Source organism: Pyrus communis, chromosome 1 (assembly GCF_041283825.1).
Source record: "Pyrus communis isolate YQ-2024b chromosome 1, ASM4128382v1, whole genome shotgun sequence".
Lineage (NCBI taxonomy): Eukaryota > Viridiplantae > Streptophyta > Magnoliopsida > Rosales > Rosaceae > Pyrus > Pyrus communis.
In genome coordinates this window covers 7,788,318-7,810,522 of record NC_142565.1, presented here as the reverse complement: position 1 = coordinate 7,810,522, position 22,205 = coordinate 7,788,318, and the positions used below count along the sequence as shown (strand labels likewise).

The following is a 22,205-nucleotide window of genomic DNA, read 5'->3' as shown; positions in this document are numbered from 1 at the left end:
TAATCAACACTTTAATAATAATCCAATCATCAATCACCATGTCGTAAATTTTACAAAAACCTGAGTTAAAATTTTTATCTCCCTAACATTACCAACAAAGAATAATGCTAGATAAACCAATTTATTTAGACCAAATTTGAACTATATGATGATGTGTCGCTTATTTTATTGAGGGTTACTTGATTTTTATTTACATATTGAAGATTGATTTCAATCGGTTAGTAGATCAGTCTTGGTATTGGACTTGCAAATCTCAAATACGTATTTTGTTCATATTCTTGTAGTCTTTTCAAGATATTTATACAGTTTGATTAACAATCAGATGATGAGCATGTCTCATATTCGGGCATTATGCCTTGCATCCCAAGATATCATTGACATGGAAAATAACAGAAAACCAACTTACTCTAACTGTATTATATTCTTAACCAACCTCTCCCAACCCTAATTACCAAAACAACCTCGCAACAGAATGTTGATGATTCTGCTAATTAACAAAATCTAGGGGCAAAAATTAAAACTCAAATATAATTTTCCTCCCACCAATTGGAGTAGAAAATCCCCAAAATAACCTCATCTTCTTACCGTTTTTTTATTATATAAGTAAATAAAAGCAGAGCAGCACAAAGTCACACAGAGTCTCATCGTCTTCCTCCCAAAGCATCAACCTTTCACAAGAATTAGTTCTGCGAAACCCTACATTCATCTTCTCCATCAACACCCATTTCACAAAAATCCAAACAACCCACTTCTATTCTTCAAGATTTCATCTTTGTCATCTCCAATGGCGACTTCTTCGTCTTCTCCCTCCCACCAAGATAACCCACAAAAGGTCCAATTCCCGTTGGACTCCGCGGCGTACGAAATCCTCCAAGAAATCGGCTCTGGCGACAAGGTCGTTGTCTACAAGGCCGTCTGCGTCCCCATGAACTCTGCAATTGTCGCAATCAAGTCCGTCGAGCTCAATCAATCCGCGGCTGATTTCGAGAGTAAGCTACGCGACACCAAGACTCTGTCTCTTTCCCACCCGAACATTCTCGGCGATCATTGCTCCATCACCACCGCCGAGCGCCGTCTTTGGGTGGTCATGCCGTTCATGACCTTCGGCTCTCTGCAATCCGTAATAATCGCCCCCTCTGCTTTCCCGGGAGGATTACCAGAGCCCTGCATTGCAGTCGTCCTGAAAGAGACGCTAAATGCCATGTCGTATCTCCATAGCCACGGACGCTTCCACGGCGACATCAAGCCTGGAAACATCTTGGTTGACTCTGATGGGTCCGTCAAGCTCGCAGATTTCGGGGTCTCTGCTTCTTTCTACGACGCTAATTTTTCAACTGGGGCAAACGACACTTCTACAAGGCCGTATTGGGTGGCGCCGGGCGGAGGTGGATGCAAGGCGGATATCTGGGCATTTGGGATCACGGCGCTGGAATTGGCTCTGGGCAGCCCTCCCCTGTCTGGCTTGCCGCTATTACTAGGGACTCAAATTCTGAAGGTCAAGAACAGGTTTCGGCTTGCGGATTACGAAAACATCATCAAAGATTTCCGGAACCAGAAGTACTCTGCGGCTTTCAAGGACTTGGTGGGTTCTTGCCTTGATCGGGACCCGGAGAAGAGGCCGGTGGCAGAGGCGCTGCTGAAGCACTCGTTTTTCGACAACTGCGGGGGCAAGGATTATCTGGTGGGGACTGTGCTTCCGCATTTGGAGAGCGTCGAGGAGAGATTCCAGAAAAGAAACAGGGGTTTGGGTGACTTGTTGAGCAAGGTAAACTATGGAGAACTAAAGGGTGAGGATATGGGGTTTAGCGGATGGAATTTCAATGTGGACGACTTTGTTTTCAACCCGGTTTTTTTGGCTGGGCCGTCTTCTACTTATGGCGGCGGCAAATTCCGGCTGTCAGAATTTGTAAGGAGGTTGGCAAAGCAATTACAGATTGTGAAGATGACTATTGGTCAGTTGAAGGAAGTAGTTGGGGTGAGGATACCGAGTAATGTAGATATTTGGATGCTGATGAATGCGCTGGACAAAGAGAAGGAAGATATTATGCAGTTGCAGATTAATTTGAGGGAGTTTGTTTTGAACCCGATTTATCCGGCTGGGTTGTCTTCTCCTCCCAGCCCTCCGGCTGAGTCTTCTGACGGCGGCAAAGCTGGGCTGGTGGTATTGCTGGTGGAATTGCTGGTGCACTTGGTGGGACTTGCAAGAAATTTGGAAAAGCAGATGGAGAATGTGATGACAATTATTCGTCGGTTGAGAGGAGCAGGGGAGGTTAAGAAGCTGAAGAATGAATTGGTGTCTGAGTACCAAACATGTGTGCTGTTTCAGGTAGCGTTGGAGCTGATCAAGCTAAAGTTGGACCCTAATGGAAGAGATTATTAAGATTTCTCCAGGAAATTGTATTTGCAGAGAGTTTGCTTTTTGAAAAAATTGGTCGACTTTTTGGATGCTTTTTTCATGGCTGAGGAGAGAGAAATGAGTTTTAGAGCATTCATTTCATGTATGAGATGTGCTATAATGTGTTTAGATTCTGATTACATCATTTGGAATTTGTCATTTGTAAAGAAGCAAAGAATTAATGATCAGTCGATGTTGGATTCATAGTTACTATAACTTTCTTCCCATATCTCTTTTGCTAACATTGAGAGAGAGAGAGAGAGAGAGAGAGAGAGAGAGCTGATACAAATTTTTTCGCTTGGTGTAGCTCAACTCTAGACTAAGATCACTTAAACTAAAAAAAAAAATAAAAAAGGTCTCCATGTAAAACCCCTCTCCAAAATTTCTATGTAATCCGACAAATTCCCTAAAAGTTTATAGAATCTTGCAATTTGGTCCCCTATCCTAATATAATCCAGACCCTCCATCTTGATTTCCTTCCTCCCCCGTGTTGCCACGTGGCGGTCTCCTAACTCACTTATCTCTCTCTCTCTCTCTTGGGTCTCTCACTCTCTCAGCTCACTCTTCTCTCTCACTCCTTCACTCTCTATCTCTGTCTGGGACTCCCTTTCCCGATTGCACCCACACACCCACTGTCACACCCGAGCCACCTCGACAACGATGCAGCGCTAGCACCACCTTTGTGGGCTCTCTCTCTCATTCCCCCTTACCTCTGTGGAGCTCGGTGAACTCCAAAAATCCAGAGGTGAGGGGGAGTGAGAGAGAGAGCCCACGAATGATATGGCTATTCATTTAGAGACAGGTCATCATCATGTTCCTTGATACTGGTACTTGCAATAGCTAATAGGGTGTGAGCATTTCATTCCCAGTAGAAACTATATACCCTTCAAGTTCATTTATCACAATTAATCAAAGTTCCATGCATCAAACAATACGGTAAAATACAAATGATATGACAAAGAAGTACCAATGAACTCACTCCCTTCTAATCCCTCTAACTTATATTTATAGCATCCAAACTGGCACGTCCCATACCATGCTTATATCACCTGGTTCCGAGCACCATAGAATATAAGTTAACTCCCCATTCCTCCCTTAACACTGAATTTTCTTAGTAGTTTCAGTTTCTTTAATATGGGCTCTTCCCCCGATGCCCAACTATATGTTCAAGCCCTTCCCTCGATGGTTGAACATATATATAATTTTCCAACACTTTGTTTAACCAAAACTTTACACAACCCAACACTTGACTCTATATCATGTAATGCGACTTGAGCACTTCAATTTCACTGATACAATTGTAAACCTCAACATATTCAATCCATCAATTTTACATAGCTCAACCATTCATCAAAACATAACAACATTTAACATAGTCGATATATAAAATACACCGGAAAAGAAACTATCAACCCATAACACAACCATGACAATCAAATGATTTAATTTCATCCAAACATTTCATTACTACTGTATTAGATATAATTACTAATATCACAAAGATTAAACATGATATAGACCTGTCATCGGGAAATAGAGCCCCTACCTCGAGTCCAACTAACTAGAATACCTCTCTAAGCCTTCGAAGTGTCCGGAGTCACTCCCAGGCCTAAAATCACATAAATAATAATAAAAGTTAGCTTAAAATTGGAATGAAGATTCAATTTCAGCCTATCAAAAGTTCCCAAATATACCCCTATCACAACCTTGTGATGAACCAAGCTTAAGTCCCCATATTGTGACCCCATTTTCATCCCTCAAAACTCCATGGAAAAGGATGAAATTACTTGGATTTTAAAGCTTAACAAACCTAGTTTCTAATCTAATAAAAGTTTCTCAAAATGGATTTAAGAGAAGAAAATAATTAAGCTCCAAAGTTGAGTTCACAAACAGTTTTTTTTTTTTCAAAAAATTTGCAGATTTGCAGATTTTTTTTTCACATTTTCAAATCATATTGTTCCATAGAAGATCTCAACCAAAATCGGTGAAATAAATTGGGCTTTGTTCCTTGTCATGTCTAATTTCAAATATATAAGAAGACTTTTTAAAAAGGTATAATGGATTGAGAGAAAACAAGAGCCAAAGTGAGGCTCATGAACTGCAGTTTTCTAGAAATCAAAGTTGCAGTGGTAAGAAAATAGAAAATTAACTAATTTGAGCTAACCTTTTGTATCACTTGAAGAACACACCAGGCACCCTCTCAGCTCCCCTCTTTCCGTTTTCCTACTTTTCCCTTTCCAAAACCTCTCGCTCTCCTCTAGTTCTTAGGTGAGAGTTAGAAATACTCTCTCTAACCCCATCATTGCATTCTCTGTTTTAGAATGCTTACTCACCCCTCTAGACTACCCACATCACCCTCAAAATTTATGAACAATGTCAGATTATCTTGGTTCCCCACCGTGTGATGGTTGGGAAGAAGAAGAAGAGTTTAGGATGTCTACACATTAGCTCATCCTTTGTCTGTTTTGTTATTATTATTATTTTCTTATTTAATATTTAAAAGCTAAAATAATTTTATTACATACACACACTTTCCAAGTGTTACAAGGAGCTCTGGCGTCTTTTTCCCCAGTCGAAACCAAGTCGTTGGGTCGGCTCACCCAAAATCCAACCAAACCAGGCCCCTTTGGGTCGTGTATAGAACTCGGGCATTAGACCTATTTACACCCAAACCCTTTTTAAATTTTCATTATTGTTATTTTAATTTATTAACCCAAAAACAATCGGGCAAGGCTTCAATGCCTAGCCCAATTGGAAACCCTAAACCCTTTCGACCCCAGGCTTTAAGGCCGTGTAGGCTTAGGCCTTCGGGCCTTTGCATCTAGCTCGTTGAAACCCAACCTACTGGACCTTTGGGCGAGGCTTTCAAGCCCAGGCCCTTGGACCCAAAAACCCTTGGGCCTTAGAACCCAAGCCCAAACCCAGACCCGATTTGACCTGGGTTGATTGACCCGGACCCATTGACTTTGACCCAGTTAATGGTCATCTTTGACTTTGATCAGTCAACGTTGACTTTTGACTTTTTTCGAGTTTTGGTTCGGGACCCCTCCAAGGCTAATTTCGACGTCCTAGACCTGTTTTTGACGTCTGTTTTTCCAAATTAAATAGTTTGAGTATAGTTTTATTAATTGTACCCTTTATGTGCTTAGATGCAATTATTAGCGGCGAATCCGTTATTCCACTACTACAAACTTATCTATTGCAGGTGGTCCAAAAACCGACAAGAAACATATATTACTGTCGAATATTATGCAAAATCCGATAGAAAATGGTTGCAATGGCGCATATAATAAGCGACAGATTTGCCAGCGTCAGGAAATAAATTTTTAGACAGAAAATACTCTAAAACCGACAGAACTTGTGTCGAATATAACCGACATAAAATATATTAATAATGAATAAATAAGAGCATTTTCTGTCGGATAAAACCGACAGAAAATACATATAACCGACAGAAACTGTGTTGGCTATAACCATTAGGAAATATTAATAATGAATAGTTTGAGTATAAACTCTGTCGGATTTATCCGACAGAAAATATATTAATAATTAAAAAAAATAAAAAGGACAAGAGAGCATTCTCCCTTCTTCTCGTTGAGCATTCTTGTCTCCTATTGCTCGAAATCAAAATGTGCAGCTAATAGGCAACCAGAAAAACATGCAATCCATCCGAGACAAACAAAAGAGAAAACACACATCTTTCATACAATGGACAAAAACAAAGGAAAACAGAAACAAAAATCAACCCTAAAACAAGCGAAACCAAGAGTTAAGATTACTTCTTCATCTTGCAGGTTTTTCTCTCCAGATGGTTCGGTCCCAGATTCCTATATACAGAGGCTTGTCATCGGGACTCATTGATACATGCACAAAATCAATCTTTCGCTGCACTTTGTAATCTGCCTTTGTGCTATATAAATATGCACAAAATCTGTAGGTTCCGCGACCACCATGAACTGACCATCTGATGAAATTGAACAGTACTTCGTTAAAGTTCCTCTATTGAAGCATAGCATCAAGTTCAATTCAAGTATTCAAACAAAGCATTCAAAATACGCACTCAAATGCAAACACAGAGCAACACATTTCAACTAATGTCAATAGATTTAAGGAACGATTAAGGATCGAAACGGACAAATTCCAAGCGACCTCATGTTCTTTTAGAAAAATCCAGAAACCCTAGATTCCCAAATTGAAATTAAAACCAGAACAAAGTAGAAATCACACCCGAACCCAAGGCGAGAAACAGAGAAATCGAAAACGGAGCAGAGAAATTACCAGAAGCAGAGGATGAAACGGGATGAAGGCGAGGATGAGTGAAGGGCATCAGAGGTGGAACTATCGAGGGCTTATGGTCTCAAGCAGAGAGGAGGTTATCGGTGACGGAGGCGAGCTTGATGGTGTAGAAGGATGAGGACTGCGAAGAGGCAGCAGTGGCTAGGGCGGTGGTGGAGGAAATGGTGTTGGTGCAATCGGAAAGATTGTTTGGGGCTCTCAGTCTTCTTCTGGATGGCTCAGCTTCCATTTCTTTTTTCTGCTACTTCATAGGTTTTATTTTGAAAAATTTTCATTCCTGTCAGTTAAAACCGACAAGAACATTTCTTTAAATAAAAAACGACAGAAAATCAGAAACAAAATGGCCTCCCTAAAATTTTAAATTCCCTCCTAAAATTTAAATTCCCCCCTAAAATTTTTGTTACGATTTAAAAAAATAAAATAATAATTGTTTGGTTTAATAAATAAATAAATATTATGTATTTAAATAGAATACATTTTTTAAAATTAAATAAATAATTGTTTGATTTAATAGATAATAACTCATGTAAAATATGCGATGAAGAAACAAACAGATAATTGTACAATGAAAATGTCATCACACAAATTAAATATTGTCTAACCAATACTTGAAAAACATAGATAAAAATTTAGCACAAATTACTTTTCGCACTTCAAAATTTAGGCAAATTTAACGGAGATATGCATTCTACAAAACTAATTTCCATGATTTAACCGTCAAACTTGTTTGTAGATACTACAAGATCACAAAAAAAAAAGATATTCAAAGATTTGTAACGGAAGAAAAGTTTTCGATGATTATAAACGAAAAATCACAATTTAACTGTTACTTTAGCTCCTATTTAAAATATCTACACTAGTGGATACCGCAAATTTAACGAAGTATAATATTAACTCTAAGTGTTTGTTTAATATGCCGTTTTGATGCAATATGCATTCTAAGAAACTTTTTTCAACGATTCAACTGTCAAACTTATTTGTACATACTCTAAGATTGCATACGTAAAAAATCATAAAAAAAAAACATTCAGAGATTACATAATGGAACAAAAGTTTTCGACGGTTATAAACTAAAAATCACAATTTAACGGTTATTTTAGCTTTGATTTTGATGATTTTTTACAGCTACACTTCTCGACCTTATAAGAATGTAATGAATAAATTTGATCTTTAATTTAAAATACTTACACTAGTAGATATCACAAAATCTTATTTTATACTTAATAGAAGTATAATATTAACTCTTAAGTGTTTGTTTAATCTACCGTTTTGACCCAATATGTATTCTACGAAACTTTTTTCAACGATCCAACCGTCAAACTTATTTGTACACACTCCGAGATTGCATACTTAAAAAATCGTAAAAAACAAACATTCAGAGACTACATAACGGAACAAAAGTTTTCGACGAGAAAAATCACAATTTAACGGTTATTTTAGCTTCAATTTTGATGATTTTTTACAGCTACACTCTTCGACCTTATAAGAATGTAATGAATAAATTTGATCTTTAATTTAAAATATTTACACTAGTTGATATCACAAAATCTTATTTTATACTTAATAGAAGTGTAATATTAACTCTAAATGTTTGCTTAATCTACTGTTTTGACACAATATGTATTCTACGAAACTTTTTTCAACGATCCAACCGTCAAACTCATTTGTAAACACTTCGAGATTGCATACTTAAAAAATCATAAAAAAACAAACATTCAGAGATTACATAACGGAACAAAAGTTTTCGACGGTTATAAATGAAAAATCACAATTTAACGGTTATTTGAGCTTCGATTTTGATGATTTTTTTATAGCTGCACTCATCGACCTTCTAAGAATGTAATGAATAAATTTGATCTTTAATTTAAAATATTTACACTAGTAGATATCACAAAATCTTATTTTATACTTAATAGAAGTATAATATTAACTCTAAGTGTTTGTGTAATCTACCATTTTGACGCAATATGCATTCTATGAAACTTTTTTCAACGATCCAACCGTTAAACTTATTTGTATACACTCCGAGATTGTATACTTAAAAAATTGTAAAAAACAAACATTCATAGATTACGTAACGGAACAAAAGTTTTCGACGGTTATAAACGAAAAATCACAATTTAACGGTTATTTTAGCTCTGATTTTGATGATTTTTTACAGCTACACTCCTCAACCCTATAAGAATGCATTGAATGAATTCGATCTTCAATTAAAAATATTTAGACTAGTGGATACCACAAAATCTTATTTTAAACATGATGGAGAAGTATAATATTAACTCTAAGTGTTGGTTTAATCTATCGTTTTGATGCGATACGCATTCTACGAAACGTTTTTCAATGATCCAACCATCAAACTTGTTTGTACACACTCCAAGATCGCATACTTAAAAAATAAAAAAAAACAAACATTCAGAGATTATGTAACAGAACATAAGTTTTCAATGGTTATAAAAGAAAATTCACAATTTAACGGTTATTTTAGCTCTGATTTTGATGATTTTTTGCAGCTACACTCCTCGATCCTATAAGAATGCAATGAATGAATTCGATCTTCAATTTAAAATATTTACACTAGTAGATAAGTCTTATTTTATACTTAATGGAAGTATAACATTAACTCTTAAGTGTTTGTTAAATCTATCAATCTATCAATTTGATAGGATATGCATTCTACGAAACTAGTTTCAACGATCTAACCATCAAATATGTTTGTATATACTCTGAAATAGCATGTGTAAAAAATTGCAAAAAAAAAAAAAAAAAAAAAAAAAAAAAAACATTAAGAGATTATATTGGCAGCCGTCCAAAATTTTGCTTTATTCATGTCGGTTATATCCAACCGAAACATGTGTTTATTTATTTATTTATAATCACTATAACATTTTAAAATAATACAATTAGATAATGTGCTTTGTGACACATTGAAAAAAATTGTTTGAATTTCTTTGTATCTTGTTGCTTGCCTGTGAAGGAGCATATCCTTATTACAAAAATGATAGAGCTTTAGATTGTAGTCTTTTGTTATTATTCTCTCAGAAAATTTATGGCTCGTGGGAATTGGGTTCATTAGACTTTAGGGTCATGAGTGAAAAAAAATAATTTAAAATATGTGTTTATTTATTTATTTTTAATCAATATAACATTTTAAAAATAATAAAATTGTCATTTATGTTGGTTATAACCGTCAGAATACTAAAATAATAACCGCCAGAAAGTAAAATGATAAAATAGTCAATTTCTGTTGGTTATAACCGCCTCCATTAAGCCATTATCCGCCACTAAATATCCGCTAGAACTTTATGACGGATATAACCGACAGAATTTTTCTAATATCCGCCACTAAATATCCGCCATGACTTTATGTCGGATATAACCGACATGATTTTTCTAATATCTGCCACTAATTAAATGATGTGTTGGATATAATTTATCCAACATGATTTTTCTAATATCCACCACCATCATCCGCCACCTAAAGCTAATATTGTAGTAGTATTCCTATTTCGTATGACTCTTCTACGACGGAGTATCTATGAGTGGACCCATGTTCTTAGAATATTTTGGAATACCATACTTTCTATTGAACCCATGTTCTTTGTAGGATATCTGATGGATGACGATATATTATTTAGAACATGTTTTTACACACTTCTTTATAGTATAGATGATGGATGACTTTATACTATGAAGATGTTTTTGAAATATATGTACCTATGTTTTGAAAGATTATGTTCAATGGTTTTGTGCGTATCTAGTGGTCACTGTTCTGCCTACGGGTAAGGGAGAAATAAGGCTAAGGGAGATATATGGTTGGCAGGAGGTATATGTTACTGGCTTCAGGCCGAGAGATACTAATACTGATACCACTAGCTAGCACATATCTACGAGATATGTTTTATGAGATGTTTTATGGCATGCTAGTGTTTTCGGAAAACCTACCACTTATTATGCTATTAGTTTTCATAAAACTTTGGGGGTTAGTATGTTGATAACTTGGTCCACTCATGTTTGTTTTGCGCCCTCTCAGGACATAGGAACGAGGATTACGACTCGCGCTATGAGGCTTTCCCCTACCAGTGACACCATGCTATTCTCTCTACTTGACATCTATTGTAATAGCACTTCTCTATCTTACCTTCTGCTTGTACTCTATATTAGATGTATGCTCTTAACATGTCATGCTTTATCATTATATTCATTGTTGGTAGTTGAATATTATTATTGTGATAGTACTCTCATACTGCATGAATAGTCACATCCTATTATCTTGCTACAATTTATGTGCACGTTTCACATGTTCTCAGCATTTGTATTCATTAAATGGCTTTCGTTCAGATGTTGACCAGCACGTGACCATCCCGATGTCCTGAGGACATTAGGATCGGGGCGTGTCACTCCGTATGCGAGCCATCAAGAATCACAGAGCCAATTTACGACAATTTGAGACGTGCTTAGTCATAGTTCTTTACTTTCTGGCCCAAGCCATGACGAAAGGGAAGCCCTTCAAAGACATGATCAGTCTGAAGATCACAGTAAAAATTTGTCAGGGAGCTCTATCTCTGCCCGCGCAATTAGAACACTTCAAAGAGTACACTGCGAAACTGAAAGGGACTGTTGAAGAAAAGAGAACAAGAAAAATTATAACCAACAGTTTATTTCTAGTTTCAGCAAGCAGCAGTGACATTTTGAGGTCCTATCCGAGCTTTATCTGGAAATTTCGGTATGATTTTCCTTCATATGCTGCTCTTCTGGTCAGATCGGTTTCTACATTCGTCAAAGTAAACTTAATCAAATGAAATATCATCAGTACTATAGTGTGACACACACTCTGATTTTTATACATAAGTTTTGAAGTTGTATTTTGCAGGATCTATGTAGCCTCGGAGCTAGGAGAATTGGTGTTTTCAGTGCTGTAGCGATCGGTTGCACTTCATTGGAAATAAGTTCAACTGGGTTACTGAGAGAGTGTTTGAAGCTGCAAAACCAAAGCGCAGAGTTGTTCAATTCTTTGCTGTCAAATGAACTAGATTACATCAACTCCAACTTTACAGACGCCAAGCTAGTCTTTTTGGATATCTACCACCATTCTTGACCCTTAATCAACGCCCTCAGAATTCATGTAGTCATTTACGTTTCACGAAGTTTAAATGTAGAATTTCATAAGCGCATATAAACTGATGGAAGTGGACGCATCTAAACTTGTTTCAGTTAATTATGTATAATTCTAAAAATTTCTGAATACGTTATGTGAATAATTTCAAGAAGTTTAAATGTAGAATTTCTTGTTGCTCTTCTTATATAATCATTTTGATTTCCATGTTGCATGTATGTAAAAAGAACAAGTTCTGCTAAATATAAACTCAGTAACATGCGATGAGCTGCTGAATCCGAAACTTTATATTGAACTAACTATAAGACCTACCACATGAGTAGCTGTCCCTTAAAACTTTAGCCTTCCCCGCGGCTCAGGAGCCTGCAGGCTGGAGCTGGTTGCAGAGTTTTGTTACTTCAAATAATTCCAGTATTGCGACACCCCTTATTTGCAACTTCCAAGCCCTACAGGAATTCATCAAAACAACGTTGTACCGTATTGAGCGGTGTTTATGACGACACCAAGTAGTGAATTGTAGATGTCAATTCACGGTACACCAGTTTTGAGTCCGGCTAGTTTGCTTAAAGAAAATGAATGCTTGGTTTGTCAAGTTTCAACTTAAGTGGTATGGGAATGGAGGTGAAATCAAGCTCTTTTTACAAAATCAAACGATGTCAAGAAAAGAAAGATTCAAACATAAACACTCAATGAATGTAGAGACAACGACTCTTAACCACTGTAACTACAATCTCGCGATATTTTCTTGAGGTTTGCAAGATTTATATGCGTATGTGTCTGCATGTGTGTTTGTGATGGAGAGAGCTTGTTAAACACATATAGACACCTTTTGTGACTTTAGATTATAATAGATTTTGTTGATCTGCAGAAGATTCACTACAATGTAGATAACATGCATGCAATAAAATGAAAAGGTAAAAAAAAAAAATCTCTATTCTCGCTTGCTACCGCACCCTCTCTCTCTCTCACTTTATAATTTTTCATTTAAATAGGCCTACAACACTTCCATGGTATTTTTTTTATAAAATGATATATTTACACTAAAAGAGAGAGAATAAGGTGGTTACGAATTTGTTATTTTCGAACACGAACTTACGACCTTTTAAGACTTTTTTTCTTGAGGGCTTACTTGATTTTTATTTACATATTGGAGAATGATTTCAATAGGTTCATAGATCGCTCTTGTTATTGGACTTGCAGGTCTTAAATATGTATTTTGTTTATATTAATTCTTGTAGTCTTTTAAAAATATTTATACGATTGCATCGATGAGCATAGGAGGATATATGACACATCTCTCTTAGATGGTAGAGAGATGGGTTGTCTCATATCTGGGCATCATGCCTTGCATCCCAAGATATCGTTTACATGGCAAATAACAGAAAACCAACTAACTCTAACGGTATTGTTATCTTAACCAACCTCACCCAATCCTAATTACCAAAACAACCTCGCAACAGAATGTTGATGATTTGCAAATTAACATAATCTAGGGGGAAAAATTAAAACTTACATATAATTTTCATCCGCCAATTGGATAGAAAATCCCCAAAATAACCTCATCTTCTTACCATTTTTTATTATATAAGTAATTAAAAGCAGAGCAGTACACAGTCACGCAGTCTCGTGCATCGTCGGCTTCCTCCCAAAGCATCAACCTTTCACAAAAATTATTTCTGCAGAAACCCTACATTCATCTTCTCCATCAAAACCCATTTCCCAGAAATCCAAACAACCCACTTCCATTCTTCAAGATTTCATCTTTTTCGTCTTCAATGGCGACTTCTTCGTCTTCTCCCTCCCACCAAGATGACCAACAAAAGGTCCAATTCCCGTTGGACTCCACCGCGTATAAAAACCTCCAAGAAATCGGCTCTGGCGACAAGGTTTTCGTCTACAAGGCAGTCTGCGTCCCCATGAACTCTGCAATCGTCGCAATCAAGTCCGTCAACCTCAATCAATCCGCGGCCGATTTCGAGAGTAAGCTACGCGACACCAAGACTCTGTCTCTTTCCCACCCCAACATTCTCGGCGATCATTGCTCCTTCACCACCGCCGAGCGCCGTCTCTGGGTGGTCATGCCGTTCATGACCTTCGGCTCTCTGCAATCCGTAATAATCGCCCCCTCTGCTTTCCCGGGAGGATTACCAGAGCCCTGCATTGCAGTCGTCCTGAAAGAGACGCTAAATGCCATGTCGTATCTCCATAGCCACGGACGCTTCCACGGGGACATCAAGCCCGGAAACATCTTGGTTGACTCTGATGGGTCCGTTAAGCTCGCAGATTTTGGGGTCTCTTCTTCTTTCTACGACGCCGATTTTTCAACTGGGGCAAACGACACTTCTACAAGGCCGTATTGGGTGGCGCCTGGTGGAGGTGGATGCAAGGCGGATATCTGGGCATTTGGGGTCACGGCGCTGGAATTGGCTCTGGGCGGCCCTCCCCTGTCTGGCTTGCCGCTGTTATTAGAGACTCAAATTCTGAAGGTCAAGAACAGGTTCCGGCTTGCGGATTACGAAAACATCATCAAAGATTTCCGGAACCAGAAGTACTCTGCGGTTTTCAAGGACTTGGTGGGTTCTTGCCTTGATCGGGACCCGGAGAAGAGGCCGGCGGCAGAGGCGCTGCTGAAGCACTCGTTTTTCGACAACTGCGGGGGCAAGGATTATCTTGTGGGGACTCTGCTTCCGCATTTGGAGAGCGTCGAGGAGAGGTTCAAGAAAAGAAACAGGGGTTTGGCTCACTTGTTGGGCAATGTAAACTATGGAGAACTACGGGGTGTGGATATGGGGTTTAGCGGATGGAATTTCAATGTGGAAGAGTTTGTTTTCAACCCCGTTTTTCCGGCTGAGTCGTCTTCTGCTCCCAGCTCTGAGTCTTGTGGCGGCGTCAAATTCCGGCTTTCAGAATCTGTAAGGAGGTTGGCAAAGCAATTACAGATTGTGATGATGACTACTGGTGAGTTGAAGGGAGCAGTTGAGGTGAGCATAGACGATCCCGTAGACATTTGGATGCTGAAGAATGCGTTGGAGAAAGAGCAGGAAGATATTATGCTGTTGCAGATTAATTTGAGCGAGTTTGTTTTGAACCCGATTTATCCGGCTGTGTTGTATTCTACTTCCAGCTTTCCGGCTGAGTCTTCAGACGGCGGCAATGCTGGGCTGGTGAGGTTGCTGGTGGAATCGCTGGTGGAATTGGTGGAAATTGCAAGAAAATTGGAAAAACAGATGGAGAATTTGATGAGCATTATTGATCTGTTGGGAGAAGCAGAGGAGGTTAAGACGCTGAAGAGTGAGTTGGAGTCTGAGCAGAAAACATGTTTGCAGTTTCAGCTAGCGTTGGAGCTGATCAAGCTAAAGTTGGACCCCGAATGAAAGAGATTAGTAAGATTTCTCCAGGAAATTGCATTTGCAGAGAGTTTGCTTTTTGAAAAAATTGGTCTACTTTTTGGATGCTTTTTTTATGGTGTTTAGGAGAGCATTCATTTTCGTGTGTGAGATGTACTATAAAGTGTTTAGATTCTGATTACATCATTTGGAATTTGTCATTTGTAAAGAAGCAAAGAATTAATGATCAATTGGTGTTGGATTGATATATAGTTACTGTAATTTTCTTCCCATATCTCTTTTGCTAACGTAGAGAGAGAGAGAGAGAGAGTTGATACAAATTTTATCACTTCATAGGGGGTGGGCGGGCTTAGCTTAACTGGTTAAGCGCATTAGCCTCTAGACAAAAATCTTTGAAACTTCAATCACATGGTTCTTTAACAAAATAAAAATAATAAAAAACTCTCCATATGCAAGCCATCAAGAATCACATAGAGCTTATTAAAGAAATGGACACCTTTTATTACTTTTGTTTATGATACATTTTGTTGATACGCATAAGATCCACTACAATACAGATAACATACATGCAATAAAACGGAAAGATAAAAAAATAATATTTAAAGAAAAAACATAACACTTTGCAGTTTCAAGGTCCTATAGCCTTGTATAAAAAAAAAATAAAAAAAAAAAAAAACCCCATAAACTTTAACAAATTAAAAAAAAAATCCCCCAAAAGCACTCTTAAGAAATAGGAAGAGGAGCACCATTCCACTCCTTCAAGCAATCCAGCAGAGGATCAATCAACTTCCCAGCACACATAGCACTGAAAACCTTGTCACATTCCTCCCCTGGTGATCTCACTTTCTCACCAGTCAATAGATCAGTCCCCAACTCTTCCCTCACAAACTTGTACAATGGGTAAGACCTGCATTCTTTGATCCTGTTTGGGATTGCTGTTTTCCCGTTCTCGTACTCGGCCCGGGTGGTTTCGACCTCTTTCGGCAATAGGGTTTTCAGTTCCTCCTCAAAAGTTGCAATCTTTTGGAAAATTGAAGTGCTTGTACTCCTCTCCTTGTCACCATTGCTCAATGCATGCTCAACTAGTACATGCCTCAGTTTCTGCATCAGTGGATATGTAGCACTGCAAGGATCATCGATGTAGGCAAAAACATACTCACGGTCGACGACCTTGAGGAGGTCTTTTTCGCAGAACCGAGAGGGGTGAAGCTCGCCATTGAAGCCCACGGTGAGGACTCTCTTGGCAACCTGACTCACGGTGGTCTTCACTGTGCTCTTCAAATTCTCCTCCAAATGCCTTAAATCAATAGCTTGGCACAGTGCAACTAGGAATGTGGATGACATTAGCTTTAATATGTCGACCGCCTCGGTGGTTTTTCGCGAAGAAATCAATCCCAAGGAGTTGACATCTTGGTTGTGTTGCTCTGCACTTTGGACATGGTTTGTGACAGGGTTGCCAAGGAATTGGAGCTCCGAGCAGTAGGACGCCATGGCGATTTCCGCACCTTTGAACCCATAATCCAAGCTGGGATTGCTGCTTGCTGTGAGATTTGAAGGCAAGCCATTGTTGTAAAAGTCATTGACAAGCTCAGAGAACTGTGCAAACATGAGTTTTCCAATTGCAGCAATGGCTAATCTGGTGTTGTCCATGGCAACACCAATCGGTGTGCCCTGAAAGTTTCCGCCATGTAATGCCTTGTTTCTTGAGACATCGATTAAAGGGTTGTCATTCACTGAGTTAATCTCCCTCTCAATCATCTTTGTTGCTGCTCTGATCACCTCAATCTGTGGACCCAACCATTGGGGAGATGTTCTAAGAGCATACCTGTCCTGTTTTGGCTTCTGGAGAGGGTCCATCTCATGCACTTTCTCAGCTGCTTTTACATAATCACTTCCAGCCAAAATGTGTTCCATTATTGCTGCAGCTTCAATTTGGCCAGGGTGATGTTTTAACTTGTGAGTCAAGTGATCTGTGAATTCAGGTTTCCCTTGCATAACTTCAGCGAAAATTGCCGAAAGCACTTCTGATAAAAGCGCTTGTGTGTTAGCGTCAAACAGAACCATAGAAGCCAAACCAGACCCAACTGCTGTTCCATTGACCAAGGCAAGCCCTTCTTTTGGTTGCAACTCAAAGAACCCACTATCAATCCTAGCTAGCTTGAAGGCATCAGAAGCGGTTAAGGTTTCGCCATTGGGTCCGGTGGACTTGGAGTTAGGCCTACCGATCAAAAGCCCAGCAATGTACGAGAGCGGAACCAAGTCCCCAGAGGCGGTGATTGTGCCCCTAAGGGGGAGGCATGGGGTGACATTGTTGTTGAGGAACTTGGTTATGGCTTCCAGGATTTCGAACCTGATTCCGGAGTAGCCCTGGAGGAGGGTGTTGATCCTCACCAGCATTGCTGCTCTTGTTGCTGTGTGAGGCAGAATGTGGGTCCCTTCTGTGGTGTTGCCGAAGATTCCAGCATTCAAAAATCTGTTCAACAACCAAAAATTGCACACAAGTCAACTTGAGTAGCAACTAACACAACTAATTCTTTAAAACACACGTGGCACAGTCACATTAGTTAAAACGGATGTCCTCCGCCCTATGAACCTGGTTCAAATATGCCTCCTAATAGTTTAGACTAGATATAGTGAAATTTTGTCCTTCAGAAAAATAGAAGAAACGAAAGGGATACGCACAAGAACTTTCTAGAAAGTTGCACAACTATTATTAACTATTATAAAAAAGGTTAAACATTAGTAAAATGAGTTTTTATTTTTTAATGCAAAGTAAATATTGTTAATCGCTTGAGCTACAAGTTATTTGCAGTAGAATACGTTTTGTTTTTTTAGTAGAAATGGGCTGAAGTGAGGTATTTATTTTTTATGGGCCCATAGAGCCACGTGGGCAGCAGATTCTGGTGGACTAAAAAAAAAAAAAAGAACCAAAAAAACCGAAAAACGAAGGCCTGTTTAGTTATTATGCAATATGGACCAGATTATTTGGGGACCAATAAGGAATAAATGGGTCACGTGCACCAATATTGAATTAGACGTTGACTCTCTGGCAACCACGTGCCAAGCATGTAAATGCTACTAAGTCATGAAAATAATAATATATTTTAATTTGATTAAATCATTTTTCCTTTGCTTTGAGTTCAAAATGTGTGTGTGTGTGTGTGTGTGTGGACTCTTAAGCTAAAGCGACCTCATTTTATTTTTAAAAGGGAATTGGTTGTGAAGTCAATTATCCATCAAACTTAACAATCTGAATTGCATATTTTTAAAGCCTTCATTCATAAATCATTTTCACAAAATATTAATTCAATTTAAAATCATTTATTTTGATTGTCATGATGAAATTTTAATGTTTCTTGGAACATAGTATTCGTCAATTTCTTTGAATTCAATTAGATGCCTTAAATATTTTTAATTTGACTAATATTTTACAAAGATGGCCTATAAAAAACTTATAATTCGATGTGAAGTGGTCACAACAACTAGTTCTTATTTTTGTCAAAAAGAAAAATATAAAACCCTTTGGATAAAGGGGTGTGTGTGTGTGTATGTAAATCATTGTACACCATGTATAATATAATATGATACACGACATCTTTGGTCAAACAAACAATTTTTTGACATTATTAATAATTTTATTTTATTAAAATTAGAAAGATGTTTAAAATTGATAAAAAAATTTTCAACGGATCCATTTTAAATCATTTTTGAGAAAAAAGTCATTTGCAAGAGTAGTGCTATAAGTAGAAATATTTAAATTCAAGGAAAATAGAAATAAAAAATAAAATATTGCTCTGTTTTGTTTAGATCTGTGCATCCTCCTCATGTCACATTTTTTAGTTTTAGCCAAAATAATAATAATATTACGAAATATCATAAAAATAAATACAATCACCTAACATATACCGACATCAATAAGTACATAAGGTGAGACCATGCTAGTTACCAATTTTCACCTAAAAACAGATTCAATCATAAATTCCATCAAACATAGAAAGATAAAAAGACGCCTTGTTCTTTATCCCGTCACTTCTTCTTAACAACCATTCGAGGTCGGAACTTTTCATTTTATACGTTGTTTTATGAGTTATTTCTGTATATATATATATGTCAAGGTTGCAATTCTTTAAATAAGTGGAATCTAGTACCACTTAACGTCTCATAAGTGCACAAATTTTTCATTTTGTGCCGTTTATGAATCCTTTCTGTATATGTATCCATTCTGATTAAGTACATAAAGGAACGACTAATGAAGTCAACTAATTGGCTTGAATAAGTAAAATTAACAAACTAATTAATAGAATTATGATCCCCAAGCAAGGATGATGGATATGTTCAATGGAAGATTAATTAATTAGAGAATCGAAGGTTAATTAATTACCTAATTAGCTCCCTCTGAAGAGCTCCACCTTGCTTGGTTCTCCTATGCGAGGTTGCACCAAAACCAGTGGTCACACCATAGCTGTCTGTGCCTTTGCCCATGCTATCCATAACCCAATCACTGCTGGCCTTCACCCCAGCCCTTTTCTCCTCCGACAGCTCCACCTTGGCACCGTCGTGGTTGGCAATTGCAGCAACCTGAGCCACCGTCAGGCTCTCCCCACCAAGCTTCACCACTGGCTTCCTGTAATCGTTGACCATCCGTTTGAACTCGTCAAGATGGCTCCCTTTCATTGCTTCAGCTGCCATCCCCCAGTTCAATGGGTCATGTGTCGCAAGTATCTTCTCATGGCCTACGCAAAACGACTCCAGGGAGCCGTTTCCGTTGCCGGCTTGGTTATTTCCCGGTTCCATTTGTTTCCCAGATCACAAACAATACCAAAATGGGTATACCAAACAATGAGAATGAATGGAGCCGAGAAAAACCTTGCCGGGAAAAATTCAGTGGGATAAAAACCTGGTCGAACAGAAATAATAAGGGAATGGGAATTGGCAAAGGAAGGGAATGGAAAGAGGTCGTGCTAGCTCTAAGTTAAATTTGGGGTGAAAAGGAAAATTTACGAGTATTTTCCTGAGTTGGTTCACCCATAATTGCCTTGTTTATATAGGGGACGTCCCACATCGAATGCTTGGTGGGTAGGCCGAAATGTTAGTTGAAAACTGCAGGTGGCCCTTGGATCTTCATGATCGGGGACCGTTCACGTGATCACACGTGGCGTACATGTGCGTTTGAGAGTGCGTTTGAGAACAACATGTGTCGTTTAGGTGGGGTTAAAAAACGCGGGCTTTTACTTGTCAAATGATAACCGACGGGGAAGGGAAGAGGGGGGCGGGGGTTGGTGAGCAAGCAGGCTCTCTGAAGGAAACTAAGGCACGACAGCAGCACGTCAGCCTATTTCTCTGCAAAAACAATTGTTCATATGACAAGTAAAATTCTTCGTGCAAGGTGCCGTTGCATTGTCGTATGATGTAAGGTGTTAGTGTTTTTTTTTTTCAAGGTGATACGATAGCGATTTTAATAGAACGTTAAGAAAGTGTACAAACCGTAAATAGATTATCTTGAATTAAATTCGCATGTAACATGTTACGTTAGTTAAACTTTAAAAATGTAAATTTAAATTCTTGTTGAAGTAAATTTTTGTTGGAATATGTCAACTACACCATTCAAGTGATGACACATGGCGTACAAATGTGTTTTAGAAGAACATGCGTACTTTATGATGATGTAAATGTAAATTATAATCAAGATTTACAGTTTAGCAGCATTAACGTAATAAGATTTTGGATATCTAACAAGAGGATTGTTTCTGTGCAAACATTTGATGAGACCGATACATGATTATATTATGAATGATCTACTGTGTGCTTTAGCCTAATCCGTTACTCCCCTGAAAATAAAATATCGTTTATAAAATAAATTTTGTTACTCTTGAAAGGGACTTATAGCTAACGAATTAGGAATACTTGACTCTTCACTCAGACCACGTTTATTTGACTGAAATGTTAAAATGAGAATGATAATTGTGTTCAATTTCTTAACTGTTTATGAATGGAATGGTTTTCCAAATTCAATTCAAAGTTATATTTGATTTTCCCTCTCTAAAATTGGTTGCATAAAAAAAAGTAACTTGCAATTCCATACAAGCGATGCATGTTGAAGAAAAATGTAGAAGAAAGAGAGGTGAGAGAAATAATGAATAAAGTTCAACTTAATTTTCAAATTTTAAATGTATAATTATCATTTTAGTTTACATTTTTCTTTGGGCCGAAAGATAGGATTTTATTGAATTAAGTAAAGAAAATAAATATTTCTTCTTCACTCGTAAGTAAGAGGTTTTAGGTTCGAATCTTGTGAATGTCGAGTTCAATATTAATTTATTCCTCACACCTTTGTGTAAACATATCGTTGTATAAAAGAAACAAAAAAAATTAAAAAATCCAACGAAAAATAAAAACTAAAACTTTTAAAGCTAGTTTTGATTTCTTCACATTTATTTTCTTCAGCTTAGGTATTTTTACTACAAGTCTACAAAAGTGCTTGGCACAATCACTTTGGAAATTGACACGAAATACTATCATTATCTTTAGCTTTTGTAATTTTTATTACAAAGGTGTCAATCACTTTGGAAATTGGCACGAAATACTTTCATTTTCTTTTGTAAATTTTATTACAAATGAGCTTGACACAATCACTTTGGAAATTGGGCCACAATTTCGTGCCACTGAATCTCAAGCAAATCCACATGACCCTGTGCCTTTAGATTGTGCACGCAAATTACTAGATTAAAAGTTTTAGGGCAAGGAAAAACAAAACAAACAAAAACATGATTTGGGTTATTTTGCTTCAGCCTAGGTTATTGAATAATCATTATTTTCTTTTAAAAAGGAGATTAGTTGGATAGACTCACAGATGTATTTCATCATTTTCCTCACCACCATCGTATAATTCAAATAATCATTTGATATATCATTTTTATGTTTGATTTTTGCAACACTAGTACTATTATTTCTTTTATGACCAAATTTTAGTGGAAATCTTACCAACCGCATTCTATGTATAAATGGAACTTATTGGTATGTGTTTGGTAGGATATTGGCAATGGAGTCTCGTAGC

General features: G+C 37.6%; 2 protein-coding genes and 2 pseudogenes across 4 annotated transcripts; 3 read left to right on the top strand and 1 right to left on the bottom strand.

Annotated features, from left to right (window-relative positions):
* Positions 1-589: 589 nt before the first annotated feature.
* On the top strand, positions 590-2,605 carry LOC137719742 (serine/threonine-protein kinase BLUS1 pseudogene; annotated as a pseudogene). The gene has a single exon (XR_015953523.1). The product of XR_015953523.1 is annotated as a serine/threonine-protein kinase BLUS1 pseudogene (transcript).
* An 8,600-nt stretch (positions 2,606-11,205) lies between these two features.
* Positions 11,206-11,786, top strand: LOC137719741 (GDSL esterase/lipase EXL1-like). Its single transcript, XM_068458771.2, has 2 exons — positions 11,206-11,445; positions 11,562-11,786. The coding sequence occupies exons 1-2, from the start codon at positions 11,206-11,208 to the stop codon at positions 11,784-11,786; spliced, it is 465 nt and encodes a 154-aa protein (XP_068314872.2).
* A 1,634-nt stretch (positions 11,787-13,420) lies between these two features.
* LOC137719740 (serine/threonine-protein kinase BLUS1 pseudogene) lies at positions 13,421-15,398 on the top strand (annotated as a pseudogene). Its single transcript, XR_015963487.1, has one exon. The product of XR_015963487.1 is annotated as a serine/threonine-protein kinase BLUS1 pseudogene (transcript).
* A 230-nt stretch (positions 15,399-15,628) lies between these two features.
* On the bottom strand, positions 15,629-20,169 carry LOC137720677 (phenylalanine ammonia-lyase 1). Its single transcript, XM_068459773.2, has 2 exons — positions 19,533-20,169; positions 15,629-17,624 (listed from the first exon to the last, which is right to left on the bottom strand). The coding sequence occupies exons 1-2, from the start codon at positions 19,943-19,945 to the stop codon at positions 15,875-15,877; spliced, it is 2,163 nt and encodes a 720-aa protein (XP_068315874.2). The 5' UTR covers positions 19,946-20,169; the 3' UTR covers positions 15,629-15,874.
* Positions 20,170-22,205: the final 2,036 nt, after the last annotated feature.

Coding starts and splice junctions, on each gene's coding strand:
- LOC137719741 (XM_068458771.2), top strand. CDS start 11,206: ATGATCAGTCTGAAGATCACAGTAAAAATTTGTCAGGGAGCTCTATCT. Junction 11,446..11,561: donor CTTCATATGCTGCTCTTCTG/GTCAGATCGGTT, acceptor TGTATTTTGCAG/GATCTATGTAGCCTCGGAGC.
- LOC137720677 (XM_068459773.2), bottom strand. CDS start 19,945: ATGGAACCGGGAAATAACCAAGCCGGCAACGGAAACGGCTCCCTGGAG. Junction 17,625..19,532: donor CTTCAGAGGGAGCTAATTAG/GTAATTAATTAA, acceptor GTTGTTGAACAG/ATTTTTGAATGCTGGAATCT.